Genomic DNA, 21331 nt, shown 5'->3' with positions numbered 1-21331 from the left:
GAGAAGCAGACTCTCTCCTGAGCATGGAGCTCAACATGGGGATCCATCCCAGGACTCTGGGATCATGATCTAAGCCAAAGGCTGACACCTAACTGACTGAGCCACCCAGATGCCCTGCCTTTTACGCTCTTGAAGGGTTATAAACAAACAAAAAAAGAATATGTAACAGATACCATATGTGATCCTTAAACCCTAGAATATTTACTATCTGGCCCTTAACAGGAGAAAGTTTGCCAACTCCTGTTCTATAGTATTACGTGTTGTGAACTAGCAACTAATAGAGTGCTGTTTCTCCCTTATCTACAGCACAAAATCTGGGGAAGGCCAGGAGTAAAATGGACACCTCCCACTATTACACCTATTGATTTACTCATAAAATGTTTTGCTTTCTATTTCCATAATTTTGAGGTTTGGACCATTTAATGGTCTTAGTATCTGAGGGAGGAATATGCTTCCCAGAAAACTCAACAATGGTTCCACTTAACTGGAAGTTTATACTACTAGTTGACTATTTTGGGCTCTTCTTGACATTAGAACAATGGGTGGGGGGAAGAGGTTATAGTGTAGGCTGGGAATATTAATCCTTGATATCAAGGGGAAGTGTAATTGCTGCTACATAATAGGAGCAAGGATGAGAATGTCTTACACCTGGGAGATGCTTTGGGTCACCTCCTACCTAGCACTGCCATGTACAGTAGAAAATAGTAAACTATAGCAGTTGAATTCAAGCAGAAGCACCAAGGACTCATTCCTGAAGAATAAGCATTACCACATCATGTGAAAACTTCAACCAGCAGTAGAGGCTGGCAAAATGAATATGAAATACACAATGATGGATGTTGTACAAAATGCCTCAAGAGCAGTTGTAGAAATGAGGATATAGTATTTACACATCTCCTTTGTTCTGTTTTATATATATATCTATATATGTTAATCATACCCATTATCTTTTGTCCTACTTGATATAAAGTATATTTGTAGTTTAATTAATGATATTGTACTGATGTTAACTTATTAGCTTGTGTAATTATAATATGGTGATGTGAGATGTTAACATTATAAGAAATTAGGTGAAGGGTGTTGGTACTATGTTTGCAACTTTTCTGTAAGTCTAAATTTATTTCAAAATAAAAAGCTAAGAAAGCACAATTATCATAAAAATATATAAAATATGTATTATAATATAGAAATACATATAATAGAAAGTGATGAAATTTTAGATACAACCTGGCAATAAAAAATAAGATGAACTTACTTAATGTTTTATCTTTTTTAAAAATACAAATGGCATCGAGTATTTCTTCTAAATTACACTAGTCATACCAGGAATTTTTCTTCTATAATTTCTTCAGTTAATGCTGCCTTAAAATCTCTCTCATATCTTCTTTGGAACTATGAGAGAAATATTGGAATCTGGATTTTTCTTACATCTTAAACCACCTCTCCTCCAGTTCTTTTGGAGTAATTTTTCAGCTTATTCTTCCAGTTTTGCTTACTTGCTCTTCATCAAAGTTCATTTGTAGCTTAGACCATGCTTTAATTTTTTATTGTAACAATCTTTAACTTGTTCCTTTTTCATGAAATTTAGACACAATATTCTCTCAGTCTCTAATATTCCTCTGGGGATATTCTGCATAAGGATTAAATTTTTGAAGTACTTGTACCATCGTGCTTAGAACAACGCTGGACACTACACCCCATTATGCAATAAATAATTATCATTTCCAAAATCCTCCTCTGCTTTCTCTAATAACAATGTTAGTTCCTTTGTTGATTGGTGTCAACCTTTCATAGTATTTGTTTTCCTCAGGTATATGGTGGTTCTTGATTTTGTATTCATCTTCCCTGGGTATTTGGTGGTTCTTCATCTTGGTATTCCTGTGCATAATGCTCTTTCTTTTTACCACACTTTTCTCTGATGATTGTGAGGGAGAGCAGTAACTAATATTCTGGGTATGAGGCTTCCTTTCCTGAATATAGGGTACTGCCTGGCTCCTCTGCCGTAAGTTTCTAGAGTTACTCAGCTAGCTTAGGGGCAAATACCATTCCACAGTACCCTTAACTTTGAAGAACGAATGGAGGGAGAAACCCAACTCAACAAGAGGTTTCAAATTCCATTCCTTTATGGTTGCTCTAGCACTGTGCCTTTCCCCTACACCCCAACTCCCTGCTAACCATTATCTCTGAAGCCTGACTCTTCCTCTGATTTCATATGCCCTCTGCCTTTCAAGGAGTCCTCAAAATTCCAACTCTGCCGGCAATTCTGGGCTCCAAATCTCTTCAATAATCTTGATTGGGTTTTTTTGTTTGTTTTTACAATTCTATGCCTTGGTTACCTGGCAAATTCAGATTCATGCATTAAGACTCAAAAGTAGTTTTTCTTCTTCAATTCATAATTCTTTAATCATATTTCTTCTCTGACCTTACATGGCTTCTTGTTTACACATTTGTTACTTAAAAATGTCGGTGTCCTTTCACACTAAACTGAATAAATCAACAAATCTCCAAAGGTCTTTCAGTGACACTAGTGTGCCACCAGATTCTATTCCTTATATGGTCTTGTTGAGAGGTAACTTAACACTTCATGTGCTTTTTAGATGACTAATATTATGATATTACTAAAATTTGAAATTTATGGTACCATGGATGGAGAATGAAAAGAATTTAACTTGTCCTATCTCTGAAGAAAATGATTAGGATGAACAATCCTAGGAAAAACAGTTAGGATGGAAATGGCTTATTCTATTTTAGATAACAGGTAATTTTAACACTTTAGAATGACTCATTTTTAGACAAGTTTATGCTAACCCTACATTATTACTATGTATTCAATGGGTGAGTAATAGAGGGAACACTATGGGCTTTGTCTGGCAGATGTGATTTGGTTTCCTCAGGTTTGCTACTTATTAGCTTTATCAAACTGGATAAGCAACGGGAACACCCTGAGCCTGTGGGAGGGCAGTCTTCTAAAATGGCTCACAGTGCTCTCTGCCTCCTGATATTCATGTCTTTGTGTAATACTCTCTCCTCTTTTTTTGGGGGGGGGGGGGGGGGGGGCGGCATATTCCCCATGCTCTACTTTTCGTCCCTGTGACTTACTTATAATGGGAAGTTTGTACCTCTTAGACCCCTTCACCTCTTTTCCCCCATCCTCCTAAAATCCCTTTTCTTGGGCAACCACCACTTTATTGTTTTATGTGTCCGTTTCTATTATAACACTCTCTCCTCTTGAATGTGGGCTGGATCAAGTAACTTGTTTTTGTTCTGTTTTTAAAAATCATTAAAAATTCATTTTTTATAGTTCTTCTAAAGGCTGGGAAGTTCAAGATCAAGGTGCTGACAGATTTGGTGTCTGGTGAGAGAGCCTGCATCCTTGTTCACTTAGTGACTTGCTTTTAATGGAGAAGAGACAAGAAAGTGATGAGATAACAATTCCAAAATTAGGTTGTAAAAGTTTGTGACTTCTGTCTTACTGCCTGGCACTCTCTCCTTGCTCAATTTGATGAAGCCAGGTGGCATGTTGTAAGCAGCCCTAGAAAGGTCCATGTGTTCAAGAGCTGAGGGGGAGCTTCCCAATTAGTCCAACAGCCTGTGAGAAACTGAATCCTGCCAACATGAGTGAGTTTGGAAGTGGATCCTTCCTCAGTGGAGCCTTGACATGGCTGTAGCCCTGGCCAGTAACTTCACTGCAGCCTGTGAAGACTGAAGCAGAGGCTGAAGGTAAGCTGTATCTAAATTCCTGACTTACAGAAACTGTGAGGTAATAAGGTAATTTGTTATGCAGTAGATAATGCAAAGCTTTCACTTCATCTCTGAAAATGAGGTGGATAGCCTACCTCACAGTTATCATAATCAAATGAAATAATGTAAATAAAGCATGACATCTAATATATACATTTTATAAAAGATAACTATTAACTCAAATCTACTAAGGATCTCTACCAGGTAATATCTTGTTATAACACTGCTGACACTAAAATAATGATTTTCAATTATGCTATAGCATTTTACAGGGATTTTTTTTTTTTTTAAGATTTTATTTATTCATGATAGTCACACAGAGAGACAGAGAGAGAGGCAGAGACACAGGGAGAGGGAGAAGCAGGCTCCATGCAGGGAGCCTGACGTGGGAGTCGATCCCGGGTCTCTAGGATCGGGCACCGGGGCCAAAGGCAGGCGCCAAACCGCTGCGCCACCCAGGGATCATTTTACAGGGATTTTACAGACATATCTTATTTGATTTGATACTCTTGGAATTTCCTGATAGGAGCATATTTTTGTTCTTCATTAGGAGTCCGTTCTGAGTTTATGCTAAAGAAGTGACTTAGGTAGGGCCTCTAGATAGCCTCAGGATGGGGCTAGTCACCAGAAAGACCTAGAGGTCAGAGGGCTGGGACTTCCAGACCCATGCACTGACATCTGGGAAGGAAAAAGTGGGGGAAGGCTACAGATTAATCTCCGTAAAAATTCATGAACAAGAATCGATGAACTTCTAGGTTGGTAAACATGTGGAGATGTGGGGAGAATGGCCAGCCCAAGAGTATGGAAGCTCCTCACTCCAATACACATTGCCCTGTGCATCTCTTACATTTGCCTTTTCTTTACTTATATCCTTTTATAATAAACTGGTAAAGCTAAGTAAATGTTTCTCTGAGTCCTGTGAGCAGCTCTAGCCAATTACTTGAACTGGAGGGGAGGTTTGTGGGAATGTCTTATCTTTAGCCAGCTGCTAGGATGACAACCTGGACTATTGGTTTTTGAGGGGCAGTGTTGCAGGACTGAGCTCTTAACTGTGGGATCTGACACTATCTCCAGGTAGTGTCAGAATTCAACTAAATTGTAGAACATCTGGGGTGCCTAGCTGGCTCAGCCCGTGAAATATGTGACTCTTGATCTCGGGGTCATAGGTTTGAGCCCTTCATTAAAGTGTAGAGATTACTTAAAGATATAATCATTAGGGGCACCTGGGTGGCTCAGGTCATGATCCCAGAGTCCTGGGATAGAGCCTCATATCAGGCTTCCTGCTCAGCGGGTAGCCTGCTTCTCTATCTGTGCCTCCCCTGCACTCGTGCTCTAATAAATAAAATCTTTTAAAAAATCTTTATATATATATATATATATTTAAATATACAATTATTTATTTATTTATTTATTTATTTATTTATTTATTTGAAGGGGGAAACTGCTATAGGCCATAATTTCCTTTGATGAAAAGTTCATTTTCTTCCTATATTATCATCTAACTACAGAAGGCAGATATTTTTTTTAAAGATTTTATTTATTTATTCATGATAGACAGAGAGAGAGAGAGGCAGAGACACAGGCAGAGGGAGAAGCAGGCGCCCTGCAGGGAGCCCGATGTGGAACTCGATCCCGGGTCTCCAGGATCATGCTCTGGGCCAAAGGCAGACGGAAAACCTCTGCACTACCCAGGGATCCCAATATACAATCTTTTAAAAAATAACTGTAGGACACCTGGTCAGTCTGCTGAGAATTGGAGAACTGCTTAGTGTTGTTGAAAAAACCATATCCTGGAAAAAGAGAGTATTATTCCTTTTACAGATGAGGAAACAGAGAATTTAAGTGACTTGTCCAAGTTTCCACAAGGAGGAAGTATCAGCTGAGATTCAAATCTAGTCTTTTCATTACCACGTTGACATTCAACACTTACTCAATGAACAATTATTAGGTGTCAGGCATTATTCTAGGGCCTGAGAATACAGAGGCAGTTAAGAAAATCAATACACTTCTGCCCTCAAGGAGCTTATATTCCTTTTTATACTATAAAATGGAAATAATTAACTTTGTTAGTTAAATCTTTCCTGTTTATTCTGGATTGACTTTCAATGTTTTATGTCTTGGAAATGTAATATTTACCATCAACTTTGTCCTAATCTGGGTAAATTTCACTAGCATGATAAAGCAGAATCAGGGTTGTTTCAGTATTTTGACTGTTTAACATTAGATAAACGCTCCATGCACATACCAAACAACTTTTCAGTGATTTTCATAACAAGGTCTATGAAAATAAACTTTGAATTTCAGGTCTTTCTTTCATAAGCTCTATTCATCTCTCATTTTGGCAGAGTTAGTTGATAAGTCTTTTTTTCTTGAGTACAAAATTAAACAAAATAGATACAGTTTATTGGTGTTGCACTATTTAAGGAGTGCTGGACTTATTAGATGCTTGCAGGAACACTGAGAACCTCCTAACTAGTAGTCAATTGATTGTGAAATTATTAAGACTCAGAACTTCAAGCTCACAACACAGTAGAACTCTCTATTATATCTGACACTGAAGCCTTGAGAGTACCTTGTTTTCTAGAACAAGTGCACAGCTTATCAGAGAAAAATTTGTTTCTAAAGCCTTCCTGAAAAGGGATGTTGGCTTAGCTTCTGATGACAATTGTCTGGTCAATTTATGGTGCTTGGATAGATCTTATTTATATTTAAAAGCTGGAATGTGTACTTGAAAAGTGAATTGCTAAAAAAATAAAAAATAAGTAAAATAAAAAAAAAAGAAAAGTGAATTGCTGTTAACGTAGATATGCTCTAGAGTGATCTTCACTGCAGCCTCCTTAAACGGGTGCTTGGTAGGGGAAAAATAGTGAACGAATGTTGCTGAGTGAGTCTGGAAGCTTCCAGAAGTACTTGAGGCTTTGACAATATATCATGACTTCCTACTTTTTTTAATTGGGTGGTGGGGGGGGAGAGAAACATGAGGGCAAGGAGCGGCAGCGGGAAAGAGAGAAGCAGGCTCCATGCCTAGCGATCCTGATGCAGGGCTCAATTCCAGGTCCCTGAGATCATGACCTGAGCTGAAGTCAGATGCTTAACTGAGCTACCCAGGTGCCCCTATTTCCTACTTCTTATAAGAGATGACTCAACCTTTTCATTTATAAAATAAATTTCATTGAGAATAAAAAATATTTTTGCATTTTAAAGGCCCTTCTCTAAACCCAAAGTACTTTAGTAATTAATTCTTCCATAGATGTATCATGGTTATAACCTGCTGCAGAATTGCCTAACATCTACTAAGTGCTCTGGCAACTGACATCATGTGATTTTTTTTTTAACAAGTATTTTCTTTTCTTTTTTAAAAGATTTTATTTATTTATTCATGAGAGTCAGAGAGTGAGAGAAAGGGAGAGAGGCAGAGACACAGGCAGAGGGAGAAGCAGGCTCCATGCCGGGAGCCTAATGTGGAACTCGATCCTGGAACTCCAGGATCACGCCCTGGGCCAAAGGTGGATCAGCTAAACCGCTGAGCCACTCAGGGATCCCCAAGTATTTTCTTTTTAATTAACTTCTACATCCAATGTGGGACTCAAACCCACAACTCCAAAATCAAGAGTCGCATGCACCACCACCAAGCCAGCCTGGCACTCCAAGAGTGATTTTTATTTTTAGAGAGAGAGGGAGAGCATGTGCACAAGCACCGGGGGTGTGTGTTTACAGGATTCTGGGATGGGCAGAGGGAGAGGGCAAGAGAGAATCTTAAGCAGGCTCCACCAATGCACAGCCCAATGTGGAGCTCCTCTCACCACCCTGAGATCATGACCTGAGCCAACATCGAGTCAATTAACTGATTGAGTCATCCAGGTGGCCCCCCAAGAGTGATTTTTAAAATATTGTTTTCTGGAGAGCCTGGATATCTCAGAAGAGCATGCGACTCTTGATCCTGGGGTTGTGAGTTTGAGCCCTGCACGGAGTATAGAGATTACATAAATAAAACTTAAAAAAGATAAAATATTGCTTGTGTAGCATGGTGAAAAACCTTGGAACAAAAGCTTATTCTGTCATCCCAAACCAACTCAGTGCTCTATCATTCGACTAGAGTTTCCACTACATATTTTGGGCAGGGAGGTAGGGGTTACTTCTTTTAAGAATTCTTGAAATCATCTGGTGGAGAAGGTTCAAACCTTAGTTTAAAAATAATGTCAACAGTGAAATTCCTAAGGGTGAGTCCCTTCTGCTCCTCTACCAGAAATTCTGGAATTCTCTTCCTTGAGGGACAGCAAAAAGGACATGGTGGTAGCATGAAAAGTTACTAGATGAGGCTTGGAGATCCAACATCATTTCTTCACTCAATAAAAACAAATTGGAGACTAATCTGGGCATTTTTATGTATCATGGATCTTTGTTTAATGCACTATATTTACTTATGACAAAAAAAATCACCATTAAATTTTGCATGCTCCCAAATTTAGTCACCAAATTTGTCCCACAAAAATCTAGCATGGAGCTATATGGGATGAAAAGAAGTCCAACATAGGTTTCCTGCTCTTAAGAATGGAGATGGAGAATCTTTCAACTAATATGTACATTTTCTAAAAGGGTCTCTTAAGTTCTGGGTCTCCTCAGAAGTATATTAAGAGCCCAGTATCATCTAAACTTTGTGCTCTTCAAAAGATAGGGTCCTATATAGTGGATATTATATCTGTACTAATTGTTATAATAGCTCTTCCATCAGTGCCATCCAACATAATTACAAATACCCCTCGGAGATGGTATCCCCAACTCCTCTTCTTTGAGAACTACAAGTACTTGAAATAAAACTGATAGTCCTTTATATTGGCCTCTAATACCCTAAGAAATCTGGTTCATTCCTACATCTTTGACTTCTATCATGCTCATGGTGCTCTTTATTCCATATATACTAATTTTTCTAGTCTTCAAACATACCAAAGCCTTTCTCTATCAAGATGTTTGCAATTGCTTTCTCTCCATCTGGAATATTCTTTTCCCAATCCTTCATTTGAAAGGCTTCTTATCTCTCAGGCTTCAGCTCTAATGTCAGCTTCTCAGATTAACTCAGTTAATGCTCTACTTCATTACTCTGATATTAACCTGTTTTATTTTCTTCACAGCACTTAAGTTTGTCTTTCCAACTAGAATGTAAATTCTTTGAGAGTAAATGACATCTCTACTCCCTTTTGTGTTACTATGGATTTAGTCAAAGTTTTGATACTGCAGCATGTCTATGAATTTTAGGAAGAAAAGGTCGTAGGCACCTACATTACCACCTTAAATCTGAAATTTTAGCTTGTTTGGGGAAACATGTATTTTGCTCAAAGGGATTTGTCAAGAAAGCTATGCTAGCTGCTATATGACAGACTTCATCTGGTCAACAACTAATTCTTCCAAGAAGTTGAAACAATCTTTTAGGGAAATTTGTTTACAACTTCAACAGAAAGTAAATTTTGTTTTTAAAAGATTTTATTATTTGCCAGAGAATCAGAGAAAGAGAGAGAAGAGAGCACACAAGCTGGCAAAGCAGCAGGCAGAGGGAGTGGGAGAGGGAGAAGCAGGCTCCCCACTGAGCAGAAAGCCTGATGTGGGGCTCAATCCCAGAACCCTGGGATCATGACATGAGCCCAGGGCAGACATTTAACCAATTGAGCCACTCAGGTGCCGCCAGAAAGTAACTTTTAAGATAGAGGACTACACATACTACTTCTGGCTGGTTATTGCCCCAACAAAGAATATGACTTATTAAAGAAAAAAAATCACATCATATTTACCAGGCTCTTCAACACATTAAAAGAAAAATAAACAAGTTTGATCTCAAGGTTACTTTCTAATTTGAATTATATATCTGATTTGTAACTAGCCCAGCCTTAGCTAATAAGTAAAATACATTTATCAAGTTGTCCTACTAAGAGAAATAAGTGGTATTTGATGATACCTAATGTCAACATATACATTGATTTTGTTTCTGGTCTATGAAATAGCACCAGTGGGAGAATTCTGAATGATGAAACTAAGGCAGATGACTAAATAAGCAGAGATCAGGCTACCTTATAATGAGATGGCACTCATCTCATCATTGAGGTTAAGTATACCAATAAATTCTAGTTTTATATTGCTTTCCCTTTAGACTACTATGTTATGACAATTCTGTCAATGGTAATAGAAAATCTAATGTGAACTATCTTAAACAATAAAGGGCATTTACTGGCCTATGTAACAAAAAAATTACAGGCAGGATAGTGACCAAGTGTGGTTCAGTCAGAGCTCTGATTAAATTTCTAAGTTTTTGGCTCTGTCAAAACTTGTATTTTTGCTTTATCCCAGCCTAGAGAGATGCAGCAATTCCAGGTCTCCCAAGTACCTAGGATCTTTTTTTTTTTTTTAAGATTTTATTTATTTATTCATGATAGACATAGAGAGAGAGGTAGAGACATAGGCAGAGGGAGAAGCAGGCTCCATGCCGGGAGCCCGATGCGGGACGCGATCCCGGGACTCCAGGATCGCGCCCTGGGCCAAAGGCAGGCGCCAAGCCGCCGAGCCACCCAGGGATCCCCTCCAAGTACCTAGGATCTTTATTTCTTTTTCTCTTAAAGATTTTACTTATTTATTCATGAGACACACACACAGAGGCTGAGACATAGGCAGAGGAAGAAGCAGGATCCTCACAGGAAGCCCAATGGGGGACTCGATCCCCGGACTCCAGGATCATGCCCTGAGCCGAACGCAGATGCTCAGCCTCTGAACCACCCAGGATCCCAGGATGCCAATTTCTTAAAGAGTCAGGAAGCTTCTTTTCTCAGAGCTGCTATAATAATCTGCCTTTGCTTTTCACCAGCCTATACTAGGTCACAGGATACTGTGAACGAATTCCGGTGGTCAGAGTAATACTATGCCTTAATAAATTTAGATCCAGGTTTCTGAATATTTCTAAGTGCAATGGTATTACACTCACCAATGTATTTCCAATGGTAGATCATAACTCAAGAATGCATCGTGAAATTAATCTTTGGGTCCTAATCATTATTTAAAAAAATAAAGATTTGAGATTGCATTGCATATATAGAGTACTGTTTTATGAAACTTTGGTGCTCACACACATACACACATCTGGATTATAGTGTAAAGTTTGTTTCTTATCATGAATTGGGGACAAAAATGTTTGAAAGCTATCTTAGGCAAAGTAGGTTCATTCCCCAAATGAGAGTGGAGTCAGCTGTTGCTTAAGTACATAGATTATGTAAGGGAAAAATGGGTACCTGAAAGAAAATTGATAGTTTACAACAGGAAAATAGATGCTGGGGATAGAGTCAACAATTTCTACTGCAGCCTGACACTTTATTTATTTTTAAAATTTTTATTTATTTATGATAGTCACACAAAGAGAGAGAGAGAGGCAGAGGGAGAAGCAGGCTCCATGCACCGGAAGCCCAACGTGGGACTCAATCCCAGATCCCCAGGATCGCGCCCTGGGCCAAAGGCAGGCGCCAAACCGCTGTGCCACCCAGGGATCCCCACTTTATTTAATCTATACTGGATTTCAGGCAGCCCGGGTGGCTCAGCGGTTTAGCGCCCCCTTCAGCCCAGGGCATGATACTGGAGAACCGGGATCAAGTCCCACGTCAGGCTCCCTGTATGGAGCCTGCTTCTCCCTCTGCCTGTGTATCTCTCATTAATAAATAAATAAATAAATAAATAAATAAATAAATAAATAAATAAATAAAATCTTTAAAAAAAAAGGTAAAAAAAATCTATACTGGATTTCAATAATCATAACCAAGCTTATTTTAATTTTTCCAATGTTTTCTCAATTTCAAAGTACATCTCCCTTCCAAAAAAGCACTTAATTCCTTCCCCAATAAGTATCCATGATGGGACAATTAAAAAATTTTATCATTTGGTTGGTAAAAGTATTATGGCAAAAGACTCACTGTTTTTTTTTTTGTTGTTGTTGTTGTTGTTGTTTTGCAAAAGACTCATTGTAAAGTTTGGCTTCAGGGCACCTGGGTGGCTCAGTGGTTGAGCATCTACCTTCAGCTCAGGTCACGATACCAGAGTGCTGGGATTGAGTCCTAGGTCAGGCTTCCCACAAAATAAATAAATAAAGCTTGGCTTCTAGGATAAAACCTCTCGTATTTCAAATAACTGAGTACATCTTTATCATCACCCTGATCTTTAGTTAGGTTTAAATTTGGATCTTACTTGACAAGAACTTTAGAGCTCATTTTAGTTTAAGTCAAGAAACTAAAGCCTATAGAAGATGAAAGGCAGTTAATTAGTTGCAGAACATGTCTCTTGACACCTGCTTCAGAACTCTTTCCATTGTACTAATTAAGTGCAGTTATACCAACTTTAAAAGATGAAAGCAAGTACTAAACATGAGTATGTTCCAGAGGTACCTAGATTTATACTGCTGATGGATTCTTCCAAGAGTTGTAGGTAAATTTTATTTTGGGGAGTAAAACTGCATTTTTAAGGCAACATGGGAGGTGACTTAAAAAATGCCTCTTCTGAAGTCTTTGCGAGGCAAAGAATAGTCATTGCTTTATATGTTTAAGGCAGGCTAAGAAATTAAAGCCAATTTTTATAATGTTACAATATAAGTTGTATTTCACCTTAATACTTTTTTATCTTTTAAGGTAGGGAATTCAATCCACTGAGCACTTTTTGTTATGATTAGAAACTAAGTTCTATGAGCCTAAAGAAGTCTTAGATACAAGAAATTACAATCAGTGTATTTATGTGTGATACTAGGAAACAATCCTCATTAAGCAATCAAGGCAATTTCAATTAATTACTTTTTATTACTATTATTTTTAAAGTAAACTCTGCCTAATGTGGGTCTCGAACTCATGACCCTGAGATCAAGAGTCACATGCTCTACCAACTGAGCCAGCCAGGCACTGTAATTTCAATTACTTTAAATATCTAGAGTCAAAGTGGAAATCTCCTTTTGGGTTAGATACATTAGGCGAGCTATGTTTTGTGCACAGGCAGAGAGAGAAGCTGTCATTTGAAGAGGTCAGAGTATTTTTTTAGCCCCCAAATCTCTTCCATTGAAATGCTACCCAGTTCTTTAAGACTTGTTTCTTCTTTTATGTGAGAGGGTTTATGAGAGGCTTCCCTCTAGCTCCAGATATAACTTCTAGTATCTGGAGCCTTAGGGAGTACTGACAGAAGAGTAACCAAAGGGCTTTAGAGTACAAAGGAAAGGGAGTCTGACAGTGCTCAAGACTTTGTTTGCTTTGCTTTTATTCAGGAAAGGCAAAGTCTGAAGGGTAAGTAGGATTTAAACATAAAGGAAAAGAATCTTCTGTTTTGGGATTCACTCATGGTACCTACAGTAGGTTAGGGTAAGAGATGTTATGTCTGGAACTAGATTTGCGTATCATTCAGCAGGAACTAAAAGTGCACTATCCCTAACCATACATGGTATCCACAGGTTAGTCCTCATAGGTTACAGAATAGGTGAGAAGTTAGCATCAAGAACCAAGTTGGGTAGTGTTGGCATTAAAGTGGGTCTATTATCAGACGGTAGGATCCTAGTCAACAGATTTGGGTTTAATGCGAAGATCTAGACTCAGAGGTTACAGGTAAAGAACTGGAAAGAAAGAGAGGTCTTTTACCTCAAGAGGATGATATCCTGAACAAATAACTTAATCAAGGGCCCAGGTTCAGTAATCACATGAGTTTCATTAGACTTGAAGTATCAGCCAGACATGGACGTTATAGCATTGTACATGCCTCGCAAATTAGGGTAGATTTAATTCTAGGAAGTTGACAAAAAGTACCGCATATATGAGCGATTATGAGGAATCTTTTTAGTGAATTAATTTTCCTTGGTGGCAATTTATTCTCTATTTTTACATAGTTTTATATTAAAGCAGTCATATTTTGAAGTAGCCAGCTAATTTTAGATCTAGAAAAAAAATACAGAATTTGAAAGAAATGTTCAGATTTTAGTATGGAGTTTTAGCTATACTCCCAAGTCACTGTTTGATGTTCTTAATAAAGATGTAAAAAGTAATGATCACAAAAAGTACCATCCATGGGAAAGACCCATTCTTTGTTTTGTTTAAGTAAGCTCTACACCCAATGTGGGGCTTGAATTCATGAACCCTGAGATCAGGAGTTGCACGCTCTGCTGAGCCAGTCAGGCACTCCAAGGTTTTAAATTACATTCTGCTATGTATTTTTTTTTTTTTAAGATTTTATTTATTCATGAGAGACACAGAAAGAGAGGCAGAAACATAGGCAGAGGGAGAAGCAGGCTTCATGCTGGGAGCCCAACATGGGACTCGATCCCAGGTCTCCAGTATCACACCTTGGGCCAAAGGCGGTGCTAAACCGCTGAGCCACCCCGGCTGAGACATTGTGCTACTTAATGTGTGATCTTAGGCAAATTCAAAAGTTACTTGATACCATAGGATTGCTGTAAAGATTGATAGCATACAAGAATCTAGTAAGATAAAGTAGATGCTTAATAATGTGACAAAACCTGGGCCAGAAATGCTTAATCTTGCTGCCTTAGATTGGGTCAGATCCTATGGACTGGAAGGCTGCTAAGCCTCCAGAGAACAAAAACCCAGACTAGAAGTGAGTGTGGATGTAAAGTTTAAATGGGACTTTGGATATGGAAGATAACTAATATTTATTGTATATTTTTTTTCTATCACCTACTGTTAGGAATTTTAGATAGGTACTCATCTGATCTTATTAATAACCCTCAAGGTATAATTTTACAGATGAGAAAACTGAGGTAGAGGAGGGCTCAAACTGCCCAATGGTAAATAGCTCTCATTAAGCAGTGGAGCAAGTCCCCCAACATAATCATGCTACTACATTCTGCCTTAGTGAGGGGAGGCCCTTCTACTCCCCAAAACGGGAACTAGATTTGAATACGTGAGATTAAATAAATAATGGCTACCTCTACAGGAGTAATACAAAATATCTGACACTGAACTGGTGACCTGTGAAATGATGTAACGTGGGAGAGGGACAGGAAATTCTGACCTTTCAAAGAATTCTAAAGATAAATTGGTAAGAGTTTCAAGTCTAATCATCTTCAAGTATACTAAAACCTTAGTCTGCAGTATATGGCATATACAATACTCTAGATAGGAACTGAGAAACAACAAAAATATCTGATAATATTTTCCATACTTCCCTTTCCCCTAATAGTTCAGCTTTGATCAAAGCTGTGACATTATTTAGGGACTTCTACTTAATGACCACACTGAATTCTAGGTAAAAGAATAATTGAGCCCAAACCATAAAGGGTAACTGACATTCTGTACACATGCAGATATACAAATATAAGCTACCATACCCCATTCCATTTCTCGTTGATTCACCAAAATATTTTTTACTGAGAATTTTACTTTAGAAGGCCTTTTGCTAGGCAATGGAGACATAGAGCTGAATAAGACCTCCTATGAGCTCAGTCCAATAACACTGGGAATCACAAGGCTACCAAGCAGTTCACACTTGAGACAGGCACAAAAAAAAAAAAAAAGGGCCAAAACAGAAAGATATATAGAATCAAAATACCAAGGATAAATTAGGTCAAACTATTGAAAAGCAAATAGGAGTTTGTTGGGAAGCAAGGGGAAGGAGTATTTTTTGAGATCTGAAAGCATGAAAGTGTGATGTGTTTAGGGAATGGCAAGGTGTTCCATGTGATTGGAGAGCTGTGGGGTAGGCAGGACTAGAAAGATTCATAGATCCCAAGGAACTGAGGTTTTATCTTGTAGACCAACACTTCCCACGGTTATGACCATGGAACTCTTTGAAATTATAATGTGAAGAAGAAATACCAATAATACATGCTTAAAACCTAAAACTTCTGATTCTTTTAGCTTTCTTAAAATCTAAGTATAAAAAATATGAATCATTTTATTTAAAACCCCAAAATACTGGAGATGAAATCATCTTTTATTTTCATCTTATATTTGGTTATCAAGAGACATGCAAAACCCTCTAATTTCAATGAGAACAGTGTTTTTGTGTCTTTTTATCACATATCCGCTTAATATTAGGTGTAATGTTACTAAGTCGAATCCGCATATGTGGTGCAGCATCAAGTCTTTTCCTGTATTTTGTTTTTGTTGCGGCATAATATGAAAATCCTGTTTCACACAGGTGCATCGTAGCAAAAGGAAGAAGTACACGAACTGCACGCCTCGCAATGCTTGGGTACTCTTGAATTAGGCTACTCCAAAAATCATTTAGTGAAAGTTCACTAAAATTTTGTTTCACTTGAGAATCAGATGTTAAATCAATCAGGCTCTCATAGTCCCGTGCTACTAATGAGGCTGGTTTAACAGTTACTGTAAACGGATTTCTAACCCAAGTGTTATTGTCATTTGTTACAGGAAAATATTTTAACAGAGTAGAGCGCAAACCCCTTAGGTGCTGCACAATGGCACTACAAATATCTTTATCAACTGTAGAATTGATTTCAGTCAAAAAGTCACTGAGTGTAGGAAAACAATCAAAGTTTTCTTCTTCTACAGATGAAGCCCAAAATTCCAATTTTCTTAACAATGATGACATTTTATCAAATACTGTGAAAACGGTTACATTTTTTCCTTGCATTGATAGATTAACCTCATTTAATTTAGTAAAAATATCTGCAAGATATGCAAGTCTTAGCAGCCAAGATGAATTTGTTAAACAGTCAGACAGTCGAAAAGCTGAATCCATGAAAACCAACAGCTCACGACGAAGCTCAAAAAGTCTTACAAGAACTTTACCTCGGGAAAGCCACCTCACCTCTGTATTCAGAAGAAGTGCTGTGTGCTGGGCACCCATTTCCTCACATAAAATTTTTAGTAGCCTGGATTGATGTGGCCGAGCTTTAATGTAATTGATGATTTGTACTGCCTGATCTAGCACATTTTTCAGAGATGTAGGCATTATTTTAACTGCTAGTGCATGTCTATATAATAGGCAGTGACTACTGGTGCTTTCGGGAGCCACATATTTTATCAAGGTGACGGCCTCAGCAATTTTCCCGTCCATTGCCCTAGAAGCATCACTACAAACATCAACACATTTTTCCCATTCAATTTCATGTTTCTGCATAAAACTGTTGATGCAGTTGAAAATTTCTTCACCAGTAGCATTACTTTGCAAAGACTCACATAAGAGTAGGTCTTCCTCAATAGATTTATTAAACCTGTAACGAACAAACACAAGCAGCACTGCAAGTCCTGAAACATCAGCTGATTCATCTAGTTGCAGTGAAAACCCATCACAAATTTTCAGTCTACATACAAGCTCTTCTTCAATGTCAGCAGCAAGATCCTTAATCCGACGTGCAACAGTACTATTTGATAGTTGTACTGCATCTATTTTTTTGCTATACTGTTCGTCAAACATCCGCATCACAACGTCTTTTGCACAAGGCTTGATAAGCAATTCTCCAATAGTATGAGCCTCTCCACTCAGGGCTATATGGTAACTTACATTGTATGATGCCTCTGTAGCACTTTCATTATCTGTATTGACAATTTTAGGTGTTGGAGGTTTATTATTTTCAGGTGAATCAAGATGTTGCTTGAAAAAGCTTATGTCTTTGTCTTTATAGGCAGCATGTTTAGTTTCCAAATGTCTTCGAAGCTTACTAGGGGCCAAAGAACTATTTGATAAAATTTTCTTACATAACACACACTGAGCGTGAGGCGCATCTCTATTCCCAAAGTAAGTAAATCCAAAAGACAGATAACTTTCATCATATTTTCTTCTTTTTGGTTTCTTACTAAATGTTGTTATTTTGTTGGAACTGGACATAAATTTGACCCTGGAAAGCTCACCTTCTGATTTTTTAGACACTGAAGGTTGCAACTGTTCATTCTCGCTTTGTAATATTCCAACCTTTTGATCGTTTGATTCAGACACAATTTGATAACAAAAAGATTCTACTTCCTGTTTAAGACTTCCTTGTTTCAGCAACAGATCCATAGGCAATGTGTTTGTGGTACAAAACATGGTTAATTTAGAATAAACATTGAGTATCACAGATGTATTGAAATTATATGACAGGATACACAGAAGATGAGCAATCATCAAAGAGATGATATAGAGCAACACATCAGTTAATTTGTAAATGCTGCCTATGCATCAATGCGTAGATGGAACATCACACGTTCGTGTATCAGGTGATCTCTCATGCGACTTCCTGGTGCTCTCAGGTATGGCACACCTTTTCTTAAAGGTAGATTATCACATAAAAATAAAGCTATAGAAATGAGTTTAGTAGTCTTAAACTTATATTTTAAAATAAACTATAAAGAAAACTGCTGTTAATATTGATCTTTTTCTCAGAATACTTATGAACTTAGAGAATACTAACAATCTACAAAACACAGTTTGGGAACTGTTAAGCTAAGAAATAATGAAGAGTTGATAAGTGTATTTTTAAGGAAGGGACCTTGAGGAATATGTCCCATGCCAGGGGTTGGCAAACTTTTTTGTACAGAGCAAAACAGTAAATATTTTTGAGTTTATTTTTGAGTTTTGACTCTCTTGCAACTATTCAACTCTGTAGTTGCAGCATGGTAGCAGGCATAGATACACATAAAAAAAACCAGACACGGTTGTTCCAGTAAATATTTACAAAAACAGGCAGAATAGGCCATATTTTACCAACCCCTTCTCATGGCATATAGTATCTGGGAATCTCTTTTAGCTTTCTGATGCTTACTGCCAGTAGATAGATTCACTGTTGATATACTATACATCTGAAGCCTCCTACCAGGACTAGCCACTACTTTGATAAACTATATTAAAAACACAAAAACACAAAGTTTTGCAAAACACAGAATTCTGTATCCTAGATACTGTGCTAATATTGAAAAATAAGCTGTAGACCAAAAGTTAGCTACTATTTCTCTTGAATTAAAATCACATAAATACTTTTCCAAATTAAGACCCATTGAAAGTAATGTATATTTTACTAATTACTCTGCATTCCATTAACCGGGACCTAAAAGAAAACATAAACTCTTATTTTAATGGCTTCGTTCCTCATATAATTTTAAAAGCATAAATGGAAAGGTAATGCAAATGTTAAGACCTTTCAGGATTACTAACTTTGCAAGTTAAGGCGTACATATTTAGTGCCTACTCAAATAGATGTGCTTTTGATTTAAACTTTATGATTTGGCTACAGAGTAAGCTTTGAATTCTCACGTTATATTCTAAAGCAAAATGGCTTTCTTCCTAATAGCTTGATAGTAAGATACCTGAAATGAAGAGTACTCCCTTCTGCAATCACACTCTCCACCTTGGCAGCTTGAAATGAAGACTCTTCAAAAGAATAAAATTAGGGTATGGGGTGGAAAGGGAGTAACCAAAATCCTAGAATGAGAAAAATTAAAATTAGACACTGCAAAAGCAGAACTAACTACAAACCCCTAAGATGACCCTTCATTACATTTCAGACCTAGGCAGTGCAAGTGATTCTTCACCGCAATGCAGGTGGACTGAAACAGAAGATGCCCAGTAGTAAAAATGATCATATTTTTGTCTCATTTAATGCCCTGGTTAGCCCACTGTTTTTCAAACATTCTACCAACCGCTGACTTGACAGAAACACCTGTAAAACTTTCAAAAACTAAACCTAACTTTTAAAAGTTACAGCCACATCTTAAGGTCTGTAAAACTAAGCATTAAAATTAATCTAAAACAGAATTCTACAGGGCAGTGTTACGTGAGATACGCGTTCTTGCTATGACCATTTTTGTCCCCTCAGCCAATTTCCTGTGGTTTACTAATGGTTGTAACTACTAGATCCCTCATAGAGATTATCTCATTTAATCCTCAAAACAAACGTGAGAGTCAGCGCCTACTAATAACTGCACTTTAGAGGTGAACTAATAGGCGCAGAGAAGTTAAGCCATCCGCTAACCTAACACATCGTGTAAGTGAAGAACTAAGAACAGAACCCAAAAAGTTGGGGCTGCGGAGCCCACGCACGTAGCCGTTCCTTGTGTGTTCCTGAGTACCCTAAATTTCCCAAGCGCTCAAGGGCGGCACAGAGAGAAACATTACAATGGGTGACGGATGCCAGAGAGTTAACGGGTCGCCAACTGGCAGCAGCAGACAGCCCTACCTACACCGGTATTACTGGGGGCAACAGCGCCGTACGTTTTCGTTTAGACAATCCCGATTTTAATTTAGCAACAGAGAACTTGGTGGAGCTGCTGGTTAGGATGGGGATCCCTCCTCTCCCTGGCTACCTGAGGACCCCACAACCGGGCAGGAAGCTTTGTTTTCCTGAAGGCAGGCCTCATCCCCACCTCTTCTGAGGTGCCTTCCCGAATCTCTCGAGGACAAAGACTCTGGACTCCCCTGAGAGTCAAGTTTCTATTCCATTACCCGAAAGGCTGGGGGATGGGAGGGGGGTGGGGGCGGGGGCGGGGGTGTGGAGAGAAACCCTGTTCTTTTGTCTCTTCTGTGGGTTCAACTGCCAGGGAACACCATCCATTCACCCCCCACCTTCCGGCGGTCGCAGCCGTGAACAATACCCTCAGGGGCAGGAGGGCCGGGTTAAGGAGTGCAGTCCAGTCAGCAAGCCTAGGCAAAGGTGGGTGCGGCTGCCCTTCCAGCACCTACATGCTTCTTTAAACGGTCACTTGGACGTGCTGCCGGGCCAGCCATCCCTCCAGGTCGCAGGTGCGCGCTGCCGGCGGACCGCCGCATCCGGGGGCTCGCCCACCCTCGCCTCCAGAACTCTTCTCTCGCGTCCCCGGGCAGTCTCCTCAGCACCCAACACTATCTCTCTACGTCACCTCCCTCAGGGACGGAGGCCGGTCTTCTCTGCGGCTGGGCTGCAGGGCAGCGCCGCGGTCCCCGGCTGAGCCTGCGGCCGCCATTTTACACGGCTCAAGGCAGCGGCCATTTCGGAGCGCACCGCTCGGCCGCCGAGGCGGCTCTGGGTCCTCACCTTCACCGAGGCCTGAACGGGGTCAAGAGCCAGTCGTCGCGGACTGGAAGGGGGAGCGGAGGGGGAGGGGGATGAAAAACAAAACAAAGGGAAAGGAGGATGCGGGGACAGGGTGATGCTCTCGGCTCAGGGACACCGCCTAGGCCGCCGCCATAGAGATCCGGTTCGCGGCTGGCGCGGTCGCTCCTCTGAAGATAAATTTAGCCCTCGCGAGCAGCCGAACTTAGAGGCTCCGCGAGCGGCTCCGCTGCCGCCCAATCAGCGCCAGAGCTGCCCCCCGCCACCAATCCGCGCTGAGCAGTGGGGCGGGACTAAACGAGAGGCCCAAGCTCGGTGGAGGCGCGCGGCCGGCGGCGGCCGCAGGGCTGCGTCCCGGGCGGCTCGGCGGGCGCTGAGCGTGCGGCGGTGGTTTTGAACTTCCCTGGGCTCCCGTGGGCCCGGACGCCTGTTTAGGGTGCGGGTTCCCGGGGCCTGCCTGCCAGAGCTTGTCGCAGGTCCTGTGGGGCCGACCGGACCCGGGAGTCTGCACGCTCACCGCCCTGGCTGGCGTTCTGCCCGCGCGGCGGGGGTGCGTGTGGATTCGCAGTTACCCCCCGAGGAGGCTGCTCGCGCGACCTCTTTGTTTCCCGA

The 21331-nt window shown here is 39.8% G+C and overlaps 1 protein-coding gene across 8 annotated transcripts; it reads right to left on the bottom strand.

Moving 5' to 3' along the window:
* Positions 1-15666: 15666 nt before the first annotated feature.
* ZBED5 (zinc finger BED-type containing 5) lies at positions 15667-20886 on the bottom strand. 8 transcript variants are annotated; one of them, XM_041730390.1, is made up of 3 exons: positions 20283-20886; positions 18999-19113; positions 15667-17992 (listed from the first exon to the last, which is right to left on the bottom strand). In XM_041730390.1, exon 3 carries the CDS (start codon positions 17818-17820, stop codon positions 15736-15738), a length of 2085 nt encoding a protein of 694 aa, XP_041586324.1. In that variant the 5' UTR covers positions 17821-17992; positions 18999-19113; positions 20283-20886; the 3' UTR covers positions 15667-15735. The 8 variants fall into 8 exon arrangements, with proteins under 8 accessions (XP_041586324.1, XP_041586321.1, XP_041586325.1 ...); XM_041730387.1 differs by having other exon boundaries at positions 15667-17961; XM_041730391.1 differs by having other exon boundaries at positions 15667-17956.
* Between the last annotated feature and the right edge of the window lie 445 nt (positions 20887-21331).

Source organism: Vulpes lagopus, chromosome 15, assembly GCF_018345385.1.
Source record: "Vulpes lagopus strain Blue_001 chromosome 15, ASM1834538v1, whole genome shotgun sequence".
Classification (NCBI taxonomy): Eukaryota; Metazoa; Chordata; class Mammalia; order Carnivora; family Canidae; genus Vulpes; species Vulpes lagopus.
This window is presented reverse-complemented; position numbering and strand designations above follow the sequence as displayed.

Coding starts and splice junctions, on each gene's coding strand:
- ZBED5 (XM_041730390.1), bottom strand. CDS start 17,820: ATGATTGCTCATCTTCTGTGTATCCTGTCATATAATTTCAATACATCT.